The 21,040-nt window shown below is 37.1% G+C and overlaps 1 protein-coding gene across 1 annotated transcript in view; it reads right to left on the reverse strand.

Annotated features, from left to right (window-relative positions):
• Positions 1 to 21,040, reverse strand: part of LOC145674288 (uncharacterized) — a 228,508-nt gene that overhangs the window by 33,903 nt on the left and 173,565 nt on the right. Inside the window, exon 10 of the mRNA XM_081744142.1 lies at positions 4,337 to 4,528. Within this exon, the coding sequence (XP_081600268.1) occupies positions 4,337 to 4,528 (192 nt within the window). The remainder of the gene's footprint in view (positions 1 to 4,336; positions 4,529 to 21,040) is intronic.

The raw sequence follows: 21,040 nt of genomic DNA on the forward strand, positions 1-21,040 counted from the left end.
AATATGAATGCCATAAATGACCTCATTGCTTGTTCCTCTGCTCATAGAAATTATGACAGAGCCAACAGTAGTGGTAACAAAAATCATGATCAACACACATGAGTAGCTCTCAATATTCTTATGAACAAGAGTTCACTCTGTAGGCTTTGCTTTGCAACGCCAATTTTAGTGAAAGAAAAATATTGTCAGTTTAAACAAGCACATTTTTATATTTCTGTTCCTTCTTCGGAGTTTGATACCTCTCACGATCCTTCAGTTCCGGGTACCTAATTCTTGAATCCGAATTCGGGTACCGATTCTCGGTTCGAATTCTCGGTTTCGAAACCAGGTACTGAGTTTTGGTTCTGGATCCGCAACTGGGTAACCCAGATGCAGAGTTTTCTAGGCATCCCTATGTGTATATCCTAAGTGGATTTACAGTAGTCAGAACATGTGTGTAAAATCGAAGTGGATATTAAGTACAATGTTTGTGTCTCAGAATGTTACTGTGCGTGTTCGAGGTTCAGTACGAGTTGTGTGTTATTCATAGATATAACTGAATAGCGCCGAAGATTATACATACACCTATGTTCTCTATAAGTGAAGCTAGATCGTAATATCCTAAATATTGAAGTAAGACACATCTGCTCGGGGAGACTCCATACCAACGCGATCTCATGGTTTGGGGGAAGACGAAGGGCACAGACCTGCTGTATTTACTTCTACTTCCGGTCCACAGAGTCCAGCGGCTATTGGTCCTAGTAATGGGAATTTAGCGACTTCCTCTAGCTTACCGCTACTCAGTCAACGTGCCCAGAGTTATCAGAGGTGTTCATCGAGAGGTTCCAAGAGGGAACGAGGACGACTCCCGTCCACCAAATATTCTCAGAAAAAAAAATATTAAGCCATACTTTGCAATATTCTTAGGAAAGTTTGCCACACTCTTGGACTTTTTCAGTGAAAATTTGAAAAAAAATCATTAAACACTGATATTATAAAAAGTAACTTGTTTTCCAATTCATATACAAGTATTGCCGTGGGTCAAGTGAGACAAATAGCATTGTTAAATTGATCTTGAGATTCCTAACTTTTATGCTGGTACATGAAATAAGCTATATTTGTAATTAAATATATAAACAATTCTAGTCTTCTTGCCGAAAGACATTAGTATAATTACCAAAGCCAAAACATAAATTTAATCCACACACCGTTCTTTTCGTTAATAACTTCGAAACAAACGAATTGATCTGTTTATTATTATTATTATTATTATTATTATTATTATTATTATTATTAGAGAGAACCAGATGCAGCTCTTGAGAGAAGTCACATCGGTAAAAATTAACGTTTTCTCGCTACAGGATAGGATAAGGAAAGAAAAGTTAAAATACAGGGTGGCGCGGGAAAAAAGGGAATTCTGAACCTAGAATTAGCAATAGTGTACGGGTGGCATTTGTTCGGGACCGATAAGATAACATTGAGAAGACCTAACCATTTAGTTATAATGAGGCGTTGAAGTTGTGTGGAAAGTGTGTTCGCCGTAAAAGCATTTGATAAGAACGGTGACATTCTCTGACTTCCGAGATCCCCTGAACTTAGTGTGTGCGATTTCTTTCTGTGGCGAAGCTGTGGGGACATGTCGAAAGCAAGGAGTATAATGCACGTCCTGCGAACATCGTTGAACTGAAATTGAAAGTTAAAGGCGGACTCACTAGCGTTATTCAAGACGTAATACACTAAGTATTCCAGCGAATTTCCTAAATATATTCGTATCATGATGTGTATGTCGAGAATGAAAACATCTTTCTGATGTTGTCTTCAAGAAGCAAAGTGACATGTAAGTGCCATACCTAATATCATCGTTAATGGCATACTATCTTCATGCTTCTGAACCATTACATATATTTTTTCCTGTGTAGATTAGTGCATTTTACGCCAATTAAAATTTTCATGTTTTCTGCGCCACACTGTATATATTCAATCTTGCATACAACTTGTAGCGATAAAACCTTAATTTTTACCGATGTGACTTCCCTCAAAGGCCGCCATTGGAGACAACGTGATTCTTTGTAACCATCAAAACACCACAGTCGTTTTAAAGTTACTGACAAATGAACAAGTAGGAATAATTTTACTTATGTTGAACTCTACTAAAAATTCTTGCCCTTCCAAGCTTTAGGCTGCCTCGTGGAGCCTCAGGGACGATAAAAATAGGAGTAAAACAAATGAGAACACCAAGGAAATATAAAGAAATGGACTCACCAAACTGGGGTAGATCAGCAAATACACTGTCAGTGGCTGATCGTGACACGTCAAATGATAGTTGGACACATTTGCTAATGGATACTATATAGGATACATACTACTAACATAGACAAAAATAAATAAATAAATAAATAAATAAAAAATGACGGTCGATTGTCTTGAGGCTTCGAAATTTGAATCCATAGCCTGGGGTCCGGAACTTTCATTTTGTGTATATTATATATATATATATATATATATAATTAAAATAAGTACTAACCTTGTATCCATTTACCTATATAGGAGTTCGAGTATAAACAGAACATTTCATACGTTCCTGAAGTTGTTAACTGATCATAGTTTATCAGTTTGGTTAGTGTGTTTCGAAACGGGTCCCATATTTCACAGAATAATCGATGCCAATTTATATCCAACGTCGCAGTTTTCCAGAAATACCAGATTAAAGGAAAAAATAAATAAATGTCTTATTAGAGGAATATTTTTGTGGTCTATTGTGAACTTCTCATGCAGTCTTCTTTCATTTTTCTACAGTGTAAACATCGAATCCACTTTTATTCCTAGACCAAACACTAACCGTACATGTTGCCTAAGTACAGATTCTTCGGAGATGATGCGAAAAGCTCGTAGAAAGAAGTTTTTCCATACGTTTGCTTTCATTAGATATGAATGCGCTGAATCTTTCTGTACAAAATAATCACACGTCTTATCAGATGTCGTCTTATTCCTATATACTCGGATAAAGAATTTGTTATGTCGATATATCTTAGATCGAGAAAATTTACAACTTGTTTCAGTTTCCTCTTCCAAAGAAAACATTGTATTTTTATAAATGAAGTTATTTTTTAATAGAAGATCTAATAAAGTGTTTTCCTTCTTATAAATAATCAGGCAATTGTCGATATACCTAAAATCTCTTATAAATTTAAACCTTTCTTTACTCAAAATTTTTGTTGCAAAATTGTTTATTACGATATTGGTCAATAATGGAGACAAAGGACTGCCTATAACGAGAAGAAATATTTGGAGAGCTTCCAAATGTGGTGTTTGACGAAGATGGAGAAGACGAAATGGACAGAAAGAGTAAGAAACGAAGATATTTTAAAAAGGAAAGGAGAGAAGAGGACGCTCCTAGCCAGTATCTTTCGTAGGAAGGCCAATTGGATTGGATACATCTTGCGAAGAAATTGTCTTCTTTATGCTGCCGTAGAAAGATGGAAGGAAGCGAGGAGAAGGAAGAACACAACTGATCGATGATTTAAAAAGTAGAAGAAAATATTGAGAGTTAAAAGAGGAAGCTGAAAATCGAGAAACATTTCCAGGCCCAAACTGAAAATTAAGAAGAAGAAAAAACCTCATTAGTCCCAGGACCTGCAAAAAGGCAGAATACTTAATAATAATAATAACGAGATCATCTTTCTGGTTGTAAATTGTCTATTAGAAGGTGAAATAGCTATTATTAACAGAACATTCAAGTAGTTTACTGATTTCATATATAACAAGATCTGAAACTTCGTTTGCATGGTACCATTGCTGAGTGCAATAAATAGTAAGATTAACTGCGACAGAATTAAATATATATCTATGATATCAATGGAGGCTAGCGTAACACCTTCAGAGTTAACCAGTGACTTCATGTGTGAAATGATTAATAATATAGGAATATATATAAATCCTGAATATATATAAAGAAAGGAAAAACTTCTTTAAGAGGATATAAAAATAGTACTTACTTTAATTATGGTGTTAGACTTTAGGGACTGAGGCTCAATTTGTGTATTCTTTTCTTCAGACAGATTAGGTTGACAATTCAAAGTTTTTGTTGTTTCTCAATACCCGATGCATTTTTTAAAATTACCATCTATACCTTGTTTAATCTACCTTTATCTATCCTAAGTTTCGAATGTTTTCAAAGAACAAAGAAATTTTCAAAAACAAGTCATTATATTTCATTCTTGGCTCCAAATAAAATTCTTCAGTGGACAATATTTCTTTTAAATTTTCACGGATCAGAACTTAAAAGTAGCGTTAGCATATAGTCTGACGTGTCAACGAACTGTTAAGAAAAACATAAGTTTTCTGACTTTACACTTACTCGCATTAAGCTTGAATGTCGTGACTTCTGACCATCATCTGGGTCTAAGACAAGGCAAGCTGCTTCTTGGATATGTGCTCGAAGCTCTGGATCCATCTGATTCCATGCTTTACATCTGGCCGCTTTAGGCGCTTGACGAATTAAGCTCGTTTGTACCCTGTCCTGGATTCGCTGCAGCAGCTCAATGAAACTCTGTGAAAGGATAAAACAAAACTTCTTAAGTACATTACTGGGTATCAGATTTACCACAGAAATTATCCCTAAACAAGTTTGAAAGAAACAACTGAAAAGATTGTAAATGTAACCTTTAATAGACTGATTAATTGATTTTGAGTTTAACGTTCCGTTCAGCAGCGAGGCTATATGAGACGTGGACCTACTGATTAACGTGGAATCCGAACCACATGAGCTCCCACCGGGAATCGAACCCGGGTCTCCCACGCCAAAGGCGCGTACGGTAACTGCCTAGCCACGAATGAGCTCGTAAACTTTAATAGAATTTAACGATGCTTCAATAGCTAACTCCCTCATCCCAACAACACGGCTCGAACAGTAAATATTAGAAACTAGTATATTATACAGAAATATTAGTAAAGATTAGTAAAGAGCGCAATATTAATGTCTCACAACATTGATGTTTTATTTCAACTCTTTACATGTTTTGTTTCGCTTGTAGTTCAACTCTCCGAAGGAATCCGGAAGCGGGAATAGAAAATGGATTACTTATCAGAAAATAGTGAAAACCCCCATAGACAATGAAGATAACACTACACTTCGCTAAATGTTTCATCAGGGGCAGAAGGAAGTACGAAATGAAGGAAGAACAAGTAGGAGTGACATAGTATAGAGAAGGGTTGTTTCTTATCTATGGTGACGAAGTTAAACACCTTGCTGGATACTCGTACCAGGGCAAGCTGACCATACATCGTATAGCAAAAAATACGAAGGTGAATTCGGAAAATTATCAGGCTAACGTCCTGACACCCATTTTTCGCCATGACATTCCCTACCTCAACAGGACGGACAAGCATCGTGTGTGGGTGCATCAAGACAAGGCGTCAAGTGACACATCTCGCTCAACCGGCCTCTTCCTCCAACAAATGGCAGCAGAAACTGGAATTCGAGCCATTCCATTCACAGACATTCCAGTGAAGTCACCAGATGCGTTACCGACAGACTTTTGAACATTCGGCCTCCTGAAACGAGCCTTGTCTCACAGGAGACCCAGCACCAATGAAGGGCTATGGAAAGCCTGTCAGGAGTGTTTGCCGTTTGACATGACTACACTCTGCGTGCCAGTCTCCTACAGTGGAAACTTCGCTCTCGAGCAATTGTCTAGATGCAGGGCCACCAAATACAGCACTCTCGATGGTGGAGACATGGTTTCTCTTAAGGCAAGTGTAGTTTGAAATCGTCACCATAGATCGCAAACTACGTAAAGATATTTGCTTTGTTACAGCGTACGCAACGTGAAAATTGATATTATCCACTTTTCATATATATGTATTTCATATTTTTCATATAAGAAGTAAATAACACTCCTTGAAAAATCGAACTCTTGTCTGGTTCATAGGCAACCAAATTAACAGCTATGTGTGTTGCATATCACACAAGGGGAATTTGCAACGCTAGTTGGTGTACTATACCAGAGGAATACATGGGGAACAAGATTGTCTACTTGGGACCAACTGGATCGATCAACATCAACGAACTCGATTTTTAATTTTTGACTTCCAAAGTTGATGATGATCCACCCAATAGTTCTTGAGATACTGTCTTCAGGATAGACAGAGTGAATATATATAAAGGAGATTTTATATACGTATATATACTTATCTCATGAATTATTGTATGTGTTCTGTAGAGTACTTGCTGTTATGTTTACGTTGTGTTATTGGGTAAAAGGTGTGTTAGGAGGAGAACTATGAATGCTTTTCAGCATTATTTTACAACATTGCCAGAATATGCGAGCGGTAAAAATCAGTCGACTTAGTCCATTTCGACGGTACTTTGCTGCTACCTCGTATCTCAAAACCAAAACACAACTTACAGAAGAAGAAAAGTTTGAAAAGTTAGCGACTTTTACCCAATCTCCAACTTTTTCAAACGTTTTTCGTCTCCTGTAAAGTTCCTTAAAAAAAAAAAAACGAGGAAGCTGCAAAGCACCGTCAATTTCTCGTTTTTTTTATAAGGTTGTTGAAATCTTTGTTGTGATCTGAAGAGAAAAATGGAAACGCCAGAAAAATTTTACACAAAGTAATTCGATCTCGTACAAGAAAAAGAAAAAAAACAATTAAAAATCTGTAAAGAAAAACCCTACGATGTAAACTAGTGATGGGCAAACTTCTTCAGCCAGGACCGAAACAAGAAAATAATAAAAAACAACAATGGTACCCAGTACGTTCCTTCGCCATGTTAAAAATCACGTCGATGCCGCATAGAACTTTCATGGAGACCTCGTCTGGCTCGCGGGCTGTAGTTTACCCATCACAGGTGTAGACTGTTTATCGTAATGCTTTTTAAAACATTCTTAAACACACTAATTTATTGACACTTTCCTGAATTTTTTTACTGGTTTAGGAACCCTGCTCAAGACTCTAGTCAAGTAGAAGCAAGGAAAGTTTTTCAAGACATAAAATTTAAAAAACTAGTTCAGACCTTTCATCTTGCAAACACGTCTGAACAGACTACCAACGTTGGAAGTACAAAGTGAACTACTTAACATTATAGATGTAGAAAAAATATTAATATATTCTGCAGAACACAAGGTCAGAAAAATATAATTTTGATGTTTTGGGTTTTCGCTGAAACTTCTGAGAAGATACGTGCTTGCTCTCAAATCTGATTTTTACTATTGAGATGCATATTTTGGACTCATGTTTTTTCATTTATTTAAATACAATTATTTGTATAAGCGCTAATCTTTGTATTTATATTTTACAACTATCATATCAATTTTTTTTTAAAATGGACGTACTACAATAAAGTACCAAAGTAATATAGTGTACTCCGTTTGGTAAAAGAGCAATATATTTCGCGCGGGTAGTAGAAATAGTGGCACATTCACGTACAGAGGAATTCTGGTCACAATCTTTACGGGGGAGGGGTGGAAGAGGGGGCAAGTAATAGAGTGTGCCAAGTCATAGGCGTACATCTCCAAAAATTTTCCCTCGAACCGGCCCTGGGCGGGTACAAATATTTGTCGAGTTTGATGGTAGAAACTAGTTCTAATTAAGATCAGAAACATGCCCTTATTTATTTCTAGCTGCAGGTAATTTTGGTAGTGATATTAGTATAAGATTCAAACAAAGAAACTCTATTTTTTTTCTTTTTGTAGTAGCAAACAATGCGTCTACATCTAGTAGTTATGCAACCCAACTGACATCAGTGTAATATACAAACAAGGGAAATAACAAGGTTCTGCGTATGGAAGATTCCTTTGTTAAGACAACAAAAACGTCCTTATTCACTGATAGCTGCAGATAATATTGGCATTAATATTAGCGTAAGGTACAGACACTGAAAGGTTAACATTTTTCTTGACTTCGTTTTTGGAGAGCAAATAGTGCATTTACACCTAGTTGTTATGCAACCCAAATGACATCGGTGTAAGTCATCGTAACATACACACAAGAAATACAAGATTTTGCGTATGGAAGTTTCGTTTGCTCTTTCCACTTCTAAGCCTAGGCAACCTACTGTATTTCAGAAAGTCCGGATACGGAGATGAAGGAAATAACAGACTAAATTTCAGTTTCATTCAACAGTCGCTTTGTTATGGCTACGTTTACAGTACAACAAATTTTGTGAGCATAGCTGACCTATGAAAATTAAAGAGTAAAATCTTCTGTCACCTGCCTATATAAATCTCTCTAGTATGAAACCTTCATTTTCCCCATAGGACATGCATTAGTTTAAAACTACGTATATGTTGGCCACCTATCTATCTTGGCACTTGGCCACAAGCTGCTAATACTAAATTAGCCTTTCTATGTTGGGCACCTACGTAATCTTTATTCCTTAGAAACCCTTTCAGAATATATCTTACTGTTTGGTTCTAAAAGGCCAGTAAAACGAAGTGTGAGAAAAGGTTGACCTGTCAATTGAAATTACTCTTTCAAAAATACACAGCTGGTTGTAATCTTTATTGCGTTTATGATTTTGTCGGTAAGTGTATCAATATATTAGTGCCGTTGTGATTCAGTTCAGACGCACTGAGATGTTCTTTTATTTTCGTCGCGTCTTCGAATCCTTTTTACCGTTGGAGAGCTTGCAGGAAAACTATAAGAAATAACGATCGGATATGTGTTGTAAAGTGTTAAAAGAAAGGCAGATAAACATAATAATAATAAATGTTCTTTCTTGCTTCTTGGTCAACAACCATTTTCCAGATGTACAATCGGTCACATTTGGTGTTTCAGCGCTGAAAGGGAAGAGTGAGAATGTGTGGATGTTTTGAGTACTGCTTGGAACTGACGTTTTGCCTTATTTCATCTATCGTCATAAGTGAAGGGGGCAAAAATGTGCCATAGTGCTTGGAGCTAATCAGCATGCTGAAATTAGAAATAAAACTGTGGGAATGACTAAGATTTATTTCTTTATTTCACAGGATATTTTCATCTTACAGAAAAAAAGTGCCATGTATTATTTATAAAATAGAAACTAGTATAAGGTAATAATTATTAATAGCTGCATTAAAAGCGCTTATTAAGATCTATAATAGTTTTTGTTTCCGTAACAATTTATTTTCTCTAAGTTGGCCACTTTACAGTGGAACTGATGATGGAAAACAAGCAGGTTTCAATGTATATCTGTATTATAAAGCAAAAACATATCAGTAGCGCTAATCAATAATCCCCTTTGGTGTAATGTTCTCCTAGTACCCTGGGCTGAAAAAAAAAGTTTTACGAATTGCATATTCTTAGGAGAGATGGGGTAGTAGTTTTTTTTTTTTTTTTTTTGCATATTTGTGTTATTCACATACATTCAATTAAGCCGACGAAGAAGAGTGGAATGGAATGCAGGAAGAGAAAAGAGGTGAAAAATATTGTCCACAATAAGACGAAGAGGTATATGGTAGTAGTTCTATAAATGTAAAGCCAGTCAGTTGTGTAGAAGTAAAGAAACTGTGAAGAAACGTTTTCTACAAATACAAACTAAGTAGAATAACAAAGGAAAAACAAACATTATGTCAAGATGAGAACGGCTTTCTTCATAGCAGGATCAGCGGTCTATTTTTTATTTTTTATTTTATTTATTTATTTTTTTTACACAGATATCACAAGAGATCTAGAGCTTACATATAGACCTACAAGAGACATACGAGAAAAACACGTATTCTCACTACGAATCGAACGTAAGGACTTCTACAACAAAAACAGCATCACAAATCTTAGTATTTAGAAAGGTGAGTAAAAACAGATAACAGAAACGTATACATATTTTAAAAGGTCCTGCGGATAGCTATCGTTTACAGCAGTAGTTTCTACGTTTATGAGTATATCTATACTTATAGAAGAGACAAACGATAATATTCGTTATTGCTTTATGGCCACCGTGCTGGAAACACTTAAAAAAGAAAAGTACCTATACCTATCTTGGTTCGGTTCGCTTCCGATTAATAATTTCTTTACACTAAATGCTGAATATTGTCCTGAAACGAGAATTTCGCATACCGCATAAATAACGAGCACTTTTCCGTTTTTTCCCTCCGTTGATAACTAGGATGCCATAATTATTAAATGAACTGATAGGATGCGTATATTTAATAATAAAACTACCGCTGAACTCCAGATTACGTATACATACTCGTATTATTTGTATCACGCAAGGGTGCCGATCCCCCCCCCCAAAGCTCATGTGGGCTCCCCTGTTGTATTTATGAGTATACAATATTTACATAATTTGAGTGTAATTTGTCTTAAAATCTTTATCTGCATTTGAATGCCCCCCCCCAATTTACAGAGAAATCAGTGCCCTTGGTATCACGTGTATGTTTGTCGGCGACTGTTTCATCATCATGATCACCATCATCATCTGTACCTAACTTCTAAGGAATATTCACATTGTAAATTCATGAATCAATACCGACCAACCAGTATTAGATAATCATTACTAGCTAGACTGTATGTAATTGGAGTTAGGGCAGAGCCAATCAGGTAGCACTGAGATCAGGGGTAAAAGTGAGGGGGAACGCCGGGATGCCGTCCCCTCACCTCCAGAAAGTATGTACGGCGTCCTCCCAGTTTTTTTAAAAAAACAATGAGCAAAGATAGTCAGGGGGGACGGCGTGACGTCATGCCGCTACCTAGCGTCTCCCTACTTTTACAAATCCGCTTTTACCCCTGACTGAGATAGTTCAATAATGCAGCCGTCGGGAGCAGGCGCGTTAGCGAAGATGAGTATGTACTTAAATCTCTTTATTTAATCATTTGATCCGGTGGGGGCACTCGGTCGAAAAAGTGTAAGGGGTTTTCCAGGCTAGCCATCCTGTGTGTTTTCTGGGTTTTCCTCATTCACACCAGACAAATACCGGGATAGTACGGGATAGCACTTAATTTGCAGGTTCCAGGTCACTTCCTTCCTTCCCCACCTTCCTGGATAGTGCGTTCGTCGAATGATGTCATACATGACTTGCTTAAGGACATAGATGCCAGTAATGACCAGAATTACGTATAAATAAGCAAAAATAAATGAAGATTTGATAAGTTCTCATCGTCAAAAATAATATCATTCGTTTCTGAATGACCATATTAACTTAAACAGGCTTTCCGATGTCAACCCTAAAATTATAAATAAACCATTACAAGTAAACACGATGTGAACACACGCGCATGGTCTGCGATCGTACCCGGTACTTCGGAAGTTGGTGAGTGCTTTACCACTTATCTGCCATGCCCCTGCCGCAAGGTAAAGCAGAGTAGAATATAGAAGTACGTATTAGTAGCTTAATATTGCTCATTATGAAGATTTTGTAGTGCAGTTTAATAGTATGGGTGCCAAGATTTGAACATTTTACGAGTATAATCTTTACTAAAAGGAGACTAAGAATTGACGAGCTTATTTATGCAGAAGACATACGTTTCACTAAAGTAATAACATACAGATACATATTAAAAATACACGGACAAAATTCCAATACCCAACTGTGAACACCTACAGTTTAAGGGTGCCAGAAAAAATATACCTGAGGAGATACTTTCCAATAGGTAGAGGTGCAATGTATGTTTTATTTTCATTAACACAAATTATCAATTTTAAATAGTCAGTAACGGAAACTAGCTTACTTGTAAGTAGTCATATATTTCATTTAAATCCTAGCGTAATAAATTTTGATGGATGGACGCCGTGTTAATTATTCACATTTTGCTGCTTTCGCGCAAGCATGTAGCGGAAGATTTGTGGATGGGAAGTATTATTATTACCGCAGAGTGTTTCAAATGGTAATTAGTTTGTTGTAATAAAGTGAAGTATAAAAAAACTAATTAGTTTTAGTATGTATGTTAAAAGGCAATTCGTATTTGCACAAATTACTGGGAGTCGTCTTATGGCATGTTTGTATAGCCACTTGAATGATTAGGATTAGCAATTAAACTTCTGGGCTTTCGGTACTTATGGCCATGTTAGCTCGTCACGTATAAGTGATGACGTCCCTCGGCGAACACACTATCCGAAGAAAAGGGAAGGAAGAAGGGATTGGGAAAGGAAGGAAGCGGTCTGGGACCTGTAAGTGAGGTATGTAAAAGGTTTTACACTTTTTTCGACCGGAAATCGAACCCGAGACCGCTCGCACCTTAGGCGAGAGCGTTAGCGAGTACGCTACGTGGGGCCACAGCCACTGAATGAGTGTAGGGTAAAGGTTAGGTTAGGTTAGAATAGAGTAGGATAAAATTAGATAGGGTGAGGTTAGGTTATGTCAAGCTAGGTTAGGGTAAAGTAAGGTTAGGTAAGGGCGGGGTATTCTCGAGTTATTTTAACATAGAGTACAGGAAAATAAAGTTATTCTAGGGTATGGTAGGGTTAGGTTAGGATAGAGTTGAGTGAAGTAAGTTTAGAATAGAGTAGGGTTAGGTTAGGGTAAGGTAAGCCAGGATCCTTCTTTGGAAATTAATTTCTGTATATTTCACCAAACAATTTGCTGAAATATTCTTTATCATAGCCGAGATTATCAATACCTCAAATGATTTTACGATGACCACTGTCAGTTTCTACGGGGGAGTCACTACAAACAGGTTTTCCACTAATTGGGTTCAAGAGAGAGGACACAAGATGGCTCCTTAGTACACTCATGGCTCATGAGGGATGCTTTGATCGAGTAGGCGCGTTAGTGACGGTGGGTATGTAACTGAGGATTTTTGTTTCTAACGTTAGTGACAATTTCTGTGTGCGTGGAAATTCAACATCACTATGCGATAAATATTTTTGGTTTCTTGTTGTATAGTAAGAGGGGGTAACACGGTACATTACAAACGAGTAGAGTTTCAATTATAAATTAGAAAACTCGTATTTCAAAGTTTCCGAAAATTCATCTCCTAAGGTTGAAAAGGCTTTTCTGTAACATCCAAATTAACCTTTTCTTATTTAGAAAGTGACTAATGTGGAGATACGTTAAACTTGAAAGGGTGAAATTCGGTACATAAACTCTTCATTAAAAGTGAAATAATACGTGTTTCAGAGTTTATGTAAATTCTGCTCCTGAAAGGGTAAGCGGAGGGGGGATTGATAATATTATACGAAAGAAATTAAACGGAATCCAAGTTTTACGTCCAATGGATATGCAAGCTAGGCTAAAGGAGACGCTGAAGATGAAAAATAATTGAAATGGTGGAATGAGAAAAAAGTGGGAGGAAACGGAAGAACCTCGAGAAAACCCACGCTCACGGTTTGTCCCCCATCAAGTTCACTAGGCGCGAGCTGGGATCGAACCAAAGACCCCATGCACCAGAAGTGAAGGCTCTACCACTGAGCTACCGCCGTCCCCATTATACGAAAGAGTGAATTTGAGACACACATCGACGCTTACTAATATATAATTAGAAACGTGAGATTTGGATGGAGATTTTGATTTGGAGTTCAGCAGCGAGGCTATATGAGACGTGGACCTACTGATTAACATGCTATCCGAACCACATGAACTCCCACTGGGAGGAAAGCTCGTCTTGTTACGAACATAATGAATGAGAGGTCTTTCAAAGAAGTTAGTTACTAAATTCTCTCTCTCTCTCTCTCTCTCTCTCTCTCTCTCTCTACGCGTTTAACTTGTATTGCGATAACTCATATTTATCGACTTTTCTCTGTTTTTGAGTTTTGGCAATTAGGCCCTTTCTAATTTTATTCAATTGTTCTATTGTCTCATCTCTTTGACATCTATAAGCAATTAATACCAGTTTGCCATGAATAAATTCAATTTCTTTTTCGTACATATCCCCTCCTCTTCTGATGGTAACGCCACTGCCTTGGATTGACGCTGCGTGTGATACTTCATATCCTTCATTGTGGCCGTCCCATCTATTTTCCTTGGTCCAGGATACTTCAAACCACACGCATTTTCCTTCATTGTTGTCCATCAAACACGTGGCAACGTTGCATTTTTCTTTACAATTGGCGGCTTTACCAAACGGTTTGGGTGTAGAGCCCAAACGGTTGGTTGAATTCCGAAAATTCCAACATTTTAGATTGAAAACGCATACTTTCCAACAACATTGCTCTCTTATCATTTTTTCGTATCTTCAATAGTTACCGAGATGGCCTATGTAAACGAACTTATGGAACACCCTGTATATATGTATCTCGGGAACTAAATCATAGCCCTTTTCGGTACCCGGCTTTTTGGGCTATTTTTTTAGACTTTCAGTCAAGCAGCTACTGCATCGTCACTATTTATCCTAGGATCATGGTACATATTTCATTCTCTTTAGAATTGAGCTGGCTTTCAAATGGTACCACTTGCATGCTCATACCATATACCAGGAGCGGGAAAAATGATGTCAAACGACAATTTCGGAGGGAATTTTTTTCTTGCACTTTGGGCCCCTTTGGAGCGGCCCTGTGTAAACGTAGCTACCTAAACAAAATCTGATAAATAGTATTTGGTATACTGAATGTGTGTGCCAAATTTCAAGTTTCTATCTTGAATACTAAGGGCGGGAGAAATTTTATCAGGAATTCCCACCATGCCCCAAATTACCGTAAAACACCATGATCTCAAGTAAAAAAAAAATCCTGAGAGATCCCTAATTACCCTAGGGCCATGTTTCGCCCATCATTCTCTTTAGCTTAGAACTGCCTTTCAGGCGGTATGACTCACGTGTCTCCATCATGTATCTAAGGCGGGAAAATCTCCAAAAAATGGATTTTTTGGGTCTAAATATCCTTTTTTTCAATTTTAGCCCCCCTGGACCCCCCTGTTTTAACGCAGAGATCTGAAAAAAAATCTGATAAATACTACTAAGTGGGCTGAATGTTTATGCACAATTACAATTTTCCAGGTGCAAAAGTAAGCCCGCAAAATATATATATATATATATATATATATATATATATATATATATATATATATATATATAATGACAATGTCCCATATTCCCGTATACAGAGGGAAATTTTTAAATATTCCCTGTGACATCCCTAATTACCCTAGGATCATGGTTTGCACATCATTCTCTTCAGAATAGAACTGCCTTTCAGGCGGTACCATTCCCTTGTCTCCATCATGTATCTAAAGCGGGAAAATTCCGTGAAAGAGATTTTTTGGTAAAAATTTCCCTTTTTCAACGTTTGGCCCCTCTGTACCGCCCTGTTTTAACACAGAAGTACGAAAAAATCTGGTAAATACTCCTCGGTGGACTGAATGTTTGTGCACAATTTCAATCTTCTAGGTGCAAAAATAATCCCGCAAAAAATAATACCGAAAATATCCAAAATTCCCCTATACAGAAGTATATTTTGATAAAAATTCCCTGACACTTACCTAATTACCCTAGGGTCATGTGTCGCACATCATTTTCTTCAGAATAGAACTGCCTTTCAGGCGGTACCATTCACTTGTCTCCATCATGTATCTAAGGCGGGAAAATCACGAAGAAAGGGATTTTTGGTAAAAACATCCCTTTTTTCAACTTTTTGCCCCTCTGTTTTAACACAGAAGTCTGAGAAAAAATCTGGTAAATACTACTCGGTGGACTGAATGTTTGTGCAAAATTTCAATCTTCTACGTGCAAAAATAAGCCCGCCAAAAAATAATGAACATAGGCCTGCCCCGCAATATTAAAAGAAAATATATATTTTAGAATTATGACGTCATCACCTTCTATGTCTCGACGCAGGAAGATGTGAAACCATACGTAAGGTCTTCTACAATGCCTCTGGACTTGAAAAACAAAACAAACAAACAAACAAAAAAAAACCCGGACGAAAAACCTCAAATAGGAGAGTTAAAACGCAATGCACCATGAAACATCCCGTATGGTACAAATTGTACCATGGGATCCCCAAAGGGATAGAGAGATTATACTTTGCGAACTTTTCAATTTTGAGTCCTTCATAACTCTCGAACAAAACACGTGGAAAAAAAATTAATACTCAAGGAAAATACAAATGGAGAGATATATTACAAGATTTGTTTAATGAGTATAATAATAAAGTACATAGAACAATTCGTAATAAGTCCGTAGAAGTTGATAAGAAAAAAATAATTGTTTTTAAATTCGTTCCGACAATGGTCTTGGATGATACTCAACTGCTTTTTTTTTTTTTTTAACTTCCTATTTAGAGTCGCAAACCAATGCGTCTACACCTAGTTAGTATGCAACCCAATTGACACACAGTTGGTATGCAACCCAACTAACACCATTGTATGTCCGTGTAACATACACACAAGTAGAAATACAACTTTCGAACTCTGGGTCTAGGCAACGTATTTCGGAAGTCCGGATACGGAGATGAAAGAAGTAGCAGTCTTAGTTTCAGTTATCATTGAACAGCCGCTTTGTTGTGGTTATATTTATAGTAATACAAACTTCTACAGCATAGCTGACCCATGCAAATCATATAGTAAAACCTCTTAACTTGGCTACCTCCCTATATTGGTCTCTTTCCTACGGAACCTCCAATTTCCCTGTAAGACATGCATTAGTTATAAATTATGATGTGAATATCTGAAGTTAGGGAAATGTACAACCTCGCTATGCTACGCTTACAACCTCGTGAATTATTTTCGTACTGTGTATGTTTTAAAAAATACTGTTAACAAATTGTATCTGTTTATGTTCTACGTAGATACTCATACTCTTAGTAATAACACATATACTCCTAACAATTACAGTTTTGCACATACTTTTCATAAGCGGACACGTGTCCCAGCGTTTTTGGATATTTCAGTTTTAAGGAGTGAAAGAGGCACAGTTTCGTGTCACTGAAAACGACGTTGTCTGGTGTTTGTGAACGCATCACGGCAAAACGGCTGAAAACTTTGAAACTAATTCTGGAGCATCCTTAGTACATACTTCGAGCTAGGTTTCCATTATGTCACTTTGATGAAATAGCGTATCCCAAATGAAATGGTTTATGTCATAAAGTGACTATCTTACGTAGTGGTGCTCGTAAGGAAGTTTTGGGGTTTAAACTCCCCTTGAAAAGATATTATGTAAAAATAATCATCATAAGTCCCCCGATATAGGGGTAGCTGTTACTATCAGAGTTGTAACAAAATGTAAGGGGAAAACTTGTCTTCAAATATGATGTTTTCAATCCAAAATGAATGATTTTTTTTTTTTTTTTAATCGGACGAGCCATTTGAGCTGTACACTCTTTATGCGCCCAATGTTAAATGACAATGCAATGTTGCCATTTACCTGGACCCACAACATAAGTGAATGAAGTTACTGTTTGAAATGGGGTTTTGCCATCGACACGTTAGCGTAAAAGACAATCACGTCCAAAATTCGTCTTTTGTGGACGACTTCGTGAGAAATAGCTTATACAATATATTAAATATTTGTTTATTAAATATAAATAAAATCGCCTGTGAAGTTTTTGAAATATCATGGAATTCAACGCAAACGCACACCCCAAGAATAAACTACCCCTTTTTAGGGCAAATGAGTTACGCCATATTGTCAAGTTATTAATGAAACATCAATACCACCTTAGTTGTTTTGGAGAAAATCGTCCAGATCGTGAGTAAAGTGCCCCCTCTGAACGGATTTAGGATTTTAGATTTCTGGGCTTTCAGCATCTATGGCCATGTTAGCCCATTACGTATGAGGGATGACGTCCCTCGGTGATCACACTATCCGAAGAAAGGGAAGAAAGAAAGGATTGGGGAAGGAAGGAAGAGCCTGGGACCTATAAGTGAGGTACCATCCCGGCATTTGCCTGGTGTGAATTAGGAAAACCTCATTCAGAATGGCTGGCCTGAAAAAGCGTTTTACACTTTTTCGACCGAGTGCCCTCACCGGGAATCGAAACCAGGACCGCTCGTACCAAAGGCGAGAGCGTCAGCGACTACGCTACGCAGAGCCACCCCCTCTGGGCGTATCGGTGAAAACGACATACCACAATATAAGGTTTTTAATTAAATATATATAAACAAAAACAAACCTCCTTCAGGGAAAATTGCCGTTTTAAACATTCACCTTCTACTACATTATTCTTAGTTTTCTGGGTAAAAAAAAAAATGAAGATCTTCCTCTGGATAGTCCGATAAAAACCTTAATCACAGACAAAATAAGATTTTGATATTTTCTCTGTGCCTCAACTTGAAAACTGTAGTATCTATACTTTGAATGATATGCGTTCTACATGAGTGCACATATACAGGCAGAATGGACAACCATACATTTAATAATAATTTTATAAAATCGTTTTAACTTATCATCTCACAAGGTTAAATTGTTTTCCCTTCTCCCCTAAAGTTTCAATGACACACTTTGCGTCACAACTACCTTCTTCGCACTACTGTTGTGTTCCCAATCGAAGTCGGAACTACTCGCACATACGGCAAATACTGTATTAATTGTGGTGAAAGCGTCGACTCCTATATAGGCCTGTAGCCAGAACACTAACACCAGGAAATTAAAGTAACTTCGAAAGGGCAAAGGCCTGAGCGCACCTTTATTTCAAAGTACATGAAAGTTTATTATTATAAATTTTCCTTAGTCATGAGCACAGGTTAATGTGATTTTCACAGCTCCTGAATAACGAAAATTAATAAAATGAGTATGACTGCATGTAGAGGACAGAATCATTTGAAGCTGCCAGAGAAAAGGTCAGAGCAGCCACATTGGCACAATAAATGAAATACTGCTTCGAGAAAACACTTGAATTGGAAAATAATGAATAAGTCGCTCCTTCACCCTTCAGCAATGCAAGGAATCGTTGTGATGTAAATAAGGACATAATCTTTCACTCGATAACAAAGCGGTCTTGTTTTTTTTTTTTTTTTTTTTTTTTTTTTTTTTAACTGTAGCCTTTTCTCGCAGAAATAACGGACCGGAAGTAAACCAACTAATGAACTCTATGGCCTATGGAACCCGAAGGTTCAATGCAGCGTTCACAAAAGCTCTCCACTGACTTCCGTCCTTAGCCAACTGGATCCTTTTTCTACTCTGTATTCCTATATCTGTTAGATCCATCTTAATATTGTCCTCTCATCTGCGCCTAGGTCTTGCTAATGGTCGTTTTCCGATTGTTCTTTCAGTTAAGACTTTGAAAGCGTTCCTACTCTCTTCCATTCTGGCTACATGACCTGTCCACTTAAGCCTCCTATACTTGATGATCCTAACAATGTTTGGTAAACCGTATAAATTATGCAGTTCCTCGTTATGAAGTTTCCGCCATACCGCATTCCCGTTCCTCTTGGGTCCGAATATTTGTCTTAGGATCTTGTTCTCAAATGTGTTGTCTACGGGGACCGGAAATACTATGCAAAATTTAAAACTGGATACTCTAATCCTTTCCATATCCATTTTTTCTTTTCCTTTTTACTGTCGAGCGACAAGAAAGTATGGTGATCGTGAAAGAAATCAAATTCGAGTTTTCAACGGATTTACACGTTTCATGGTTCCTACATACCGAAACAATGATTTTCCAATCTCGGTCCGTCCGTGTGTGTTCACAGGAACTCACCTCATCTCGCTACTAATTACAAGCATTCTCCCAGAACCATTACAACTGATATTCTCTCATAATCCAGTATTTCTTTGTCACATTGACAATTTTGAGGTATTATCGGAAACCGAACCTAGGACCACATTATTATTATTACTATTATTATTATTAGCTAAAATGTCCGTTTTTCGAGCAGTAAGAACACGTTTATGGAAAATATTTGAACCCTTTCCCCCATTATGATATGCATTTTAATGAAAGTGAAATTAGAAAAGCTCATAAGACACACTATTTTTGGTATAAATTTGGAACTCCCCTACACCCTTAGAATATGATCCTTGATCAATATATGAAAAAAAAAAACTTGAGGCAGGAACTATGATCCATGATTCACTTCGAACGGGTAAACCTTTTTCCGTGATGCGATCATAAACAATAGACGTTTATCCCCCCCCCCCCCAAGAAAAATAATTTTCCCCTTGAATCTGGAAATTTGAAAAATGATGGTTTATGTATCCGCTTACTTGTAATGAGGAATTTATATACAGATTACGTTTTCGTACCATAATGCAGTGTTGTCTTTAACCGCTTATTTAGGTCCTATAACAAGCACTTAAAGCTGAGATTTGTTTATTGGTCAAGTCAGACACGGACCAAGAACACACCAGACGCGTTTTGGAACCAATGGTCAACTTGGTGGCATCAAATGGGGCGGGGGGCGTGACGCCTCTTTTCAAATAATTTTCAAAAATTTGTCCCGCTTTTAGCTTTCAAGATATTATATTGAAATTTTGCATACACATTGTGTGTACCTATAACTATTTATCAATTTCTTTCTTTTTTTTTTTTTTTTTTTTTAGATCTCTACGTCAACCGGGCCCGAGGAGCTCAAACTTTTCAAAAAAGGGATTTCTTCGGAAAATTTCCCGGAGTTTCCCTAATTTCCCCTTGCTAGTGTATCACATGGGCATGCGAGTGGTACCCCTTGACAGGTTGCTTTATTATGAAGCGAATGATGTATGAACCATGATCAAGGGAAAAATAGTTCTGTTTTAGGAAATTTTTACATCACGTCGTATAAATATATGTATTCTATATACGTATAAAAAAAGTTTGGTCACCTTGAGATTTTCAAAAAAAAAAAAAAAAAAAAAATGCCGCTCTTAGTTTAAGATATCAGATTGAAATTTTGCACACGTTTTGTGTACATAATTCTGTATTTTTTCAGTGATTTTCAGATCCTTACGTCATTCTAGTCCCGGGCCAGAGGGGCGCAAACTTTTTGAAAAAAGTTATTTAAAATATCTTCGTCTTACCTTTGCAGGATAAAGAGTAAAATACATTTTGCAGTGAAATTACGGCAAGTCTCAATGGTTACTGAGAAGAGTTTATAATTGCCTTTCTATGCACATTCACTCTGAAACAACTGTTAATAGTTTCGGGACAATGATTTGGTTCTTGGAAAAACTGTGTATGTTGGTATGAGCAATTACAGACAAGTAAAACCAGGGTGTTAAGTATTCACTCACATAATGTACCTGCAATAGGCCTTCTGTTAAAGTGACAAATTCTATGATGCACGAGCTACCTTGGGTG

Source organism: Thermobia domestica, chromosome 17 (assembly GCF_964235325.1).
Source record: "Thermobia domestica chromosome 17, izTheDome1.hap1.1, whole genome shotgun sequence".
NCBI lineage: Eukaryota > Metazoa > Arthropoda > Insecta > Zygentoma > Lepismatidae > Thermobia > Thermobia domestica.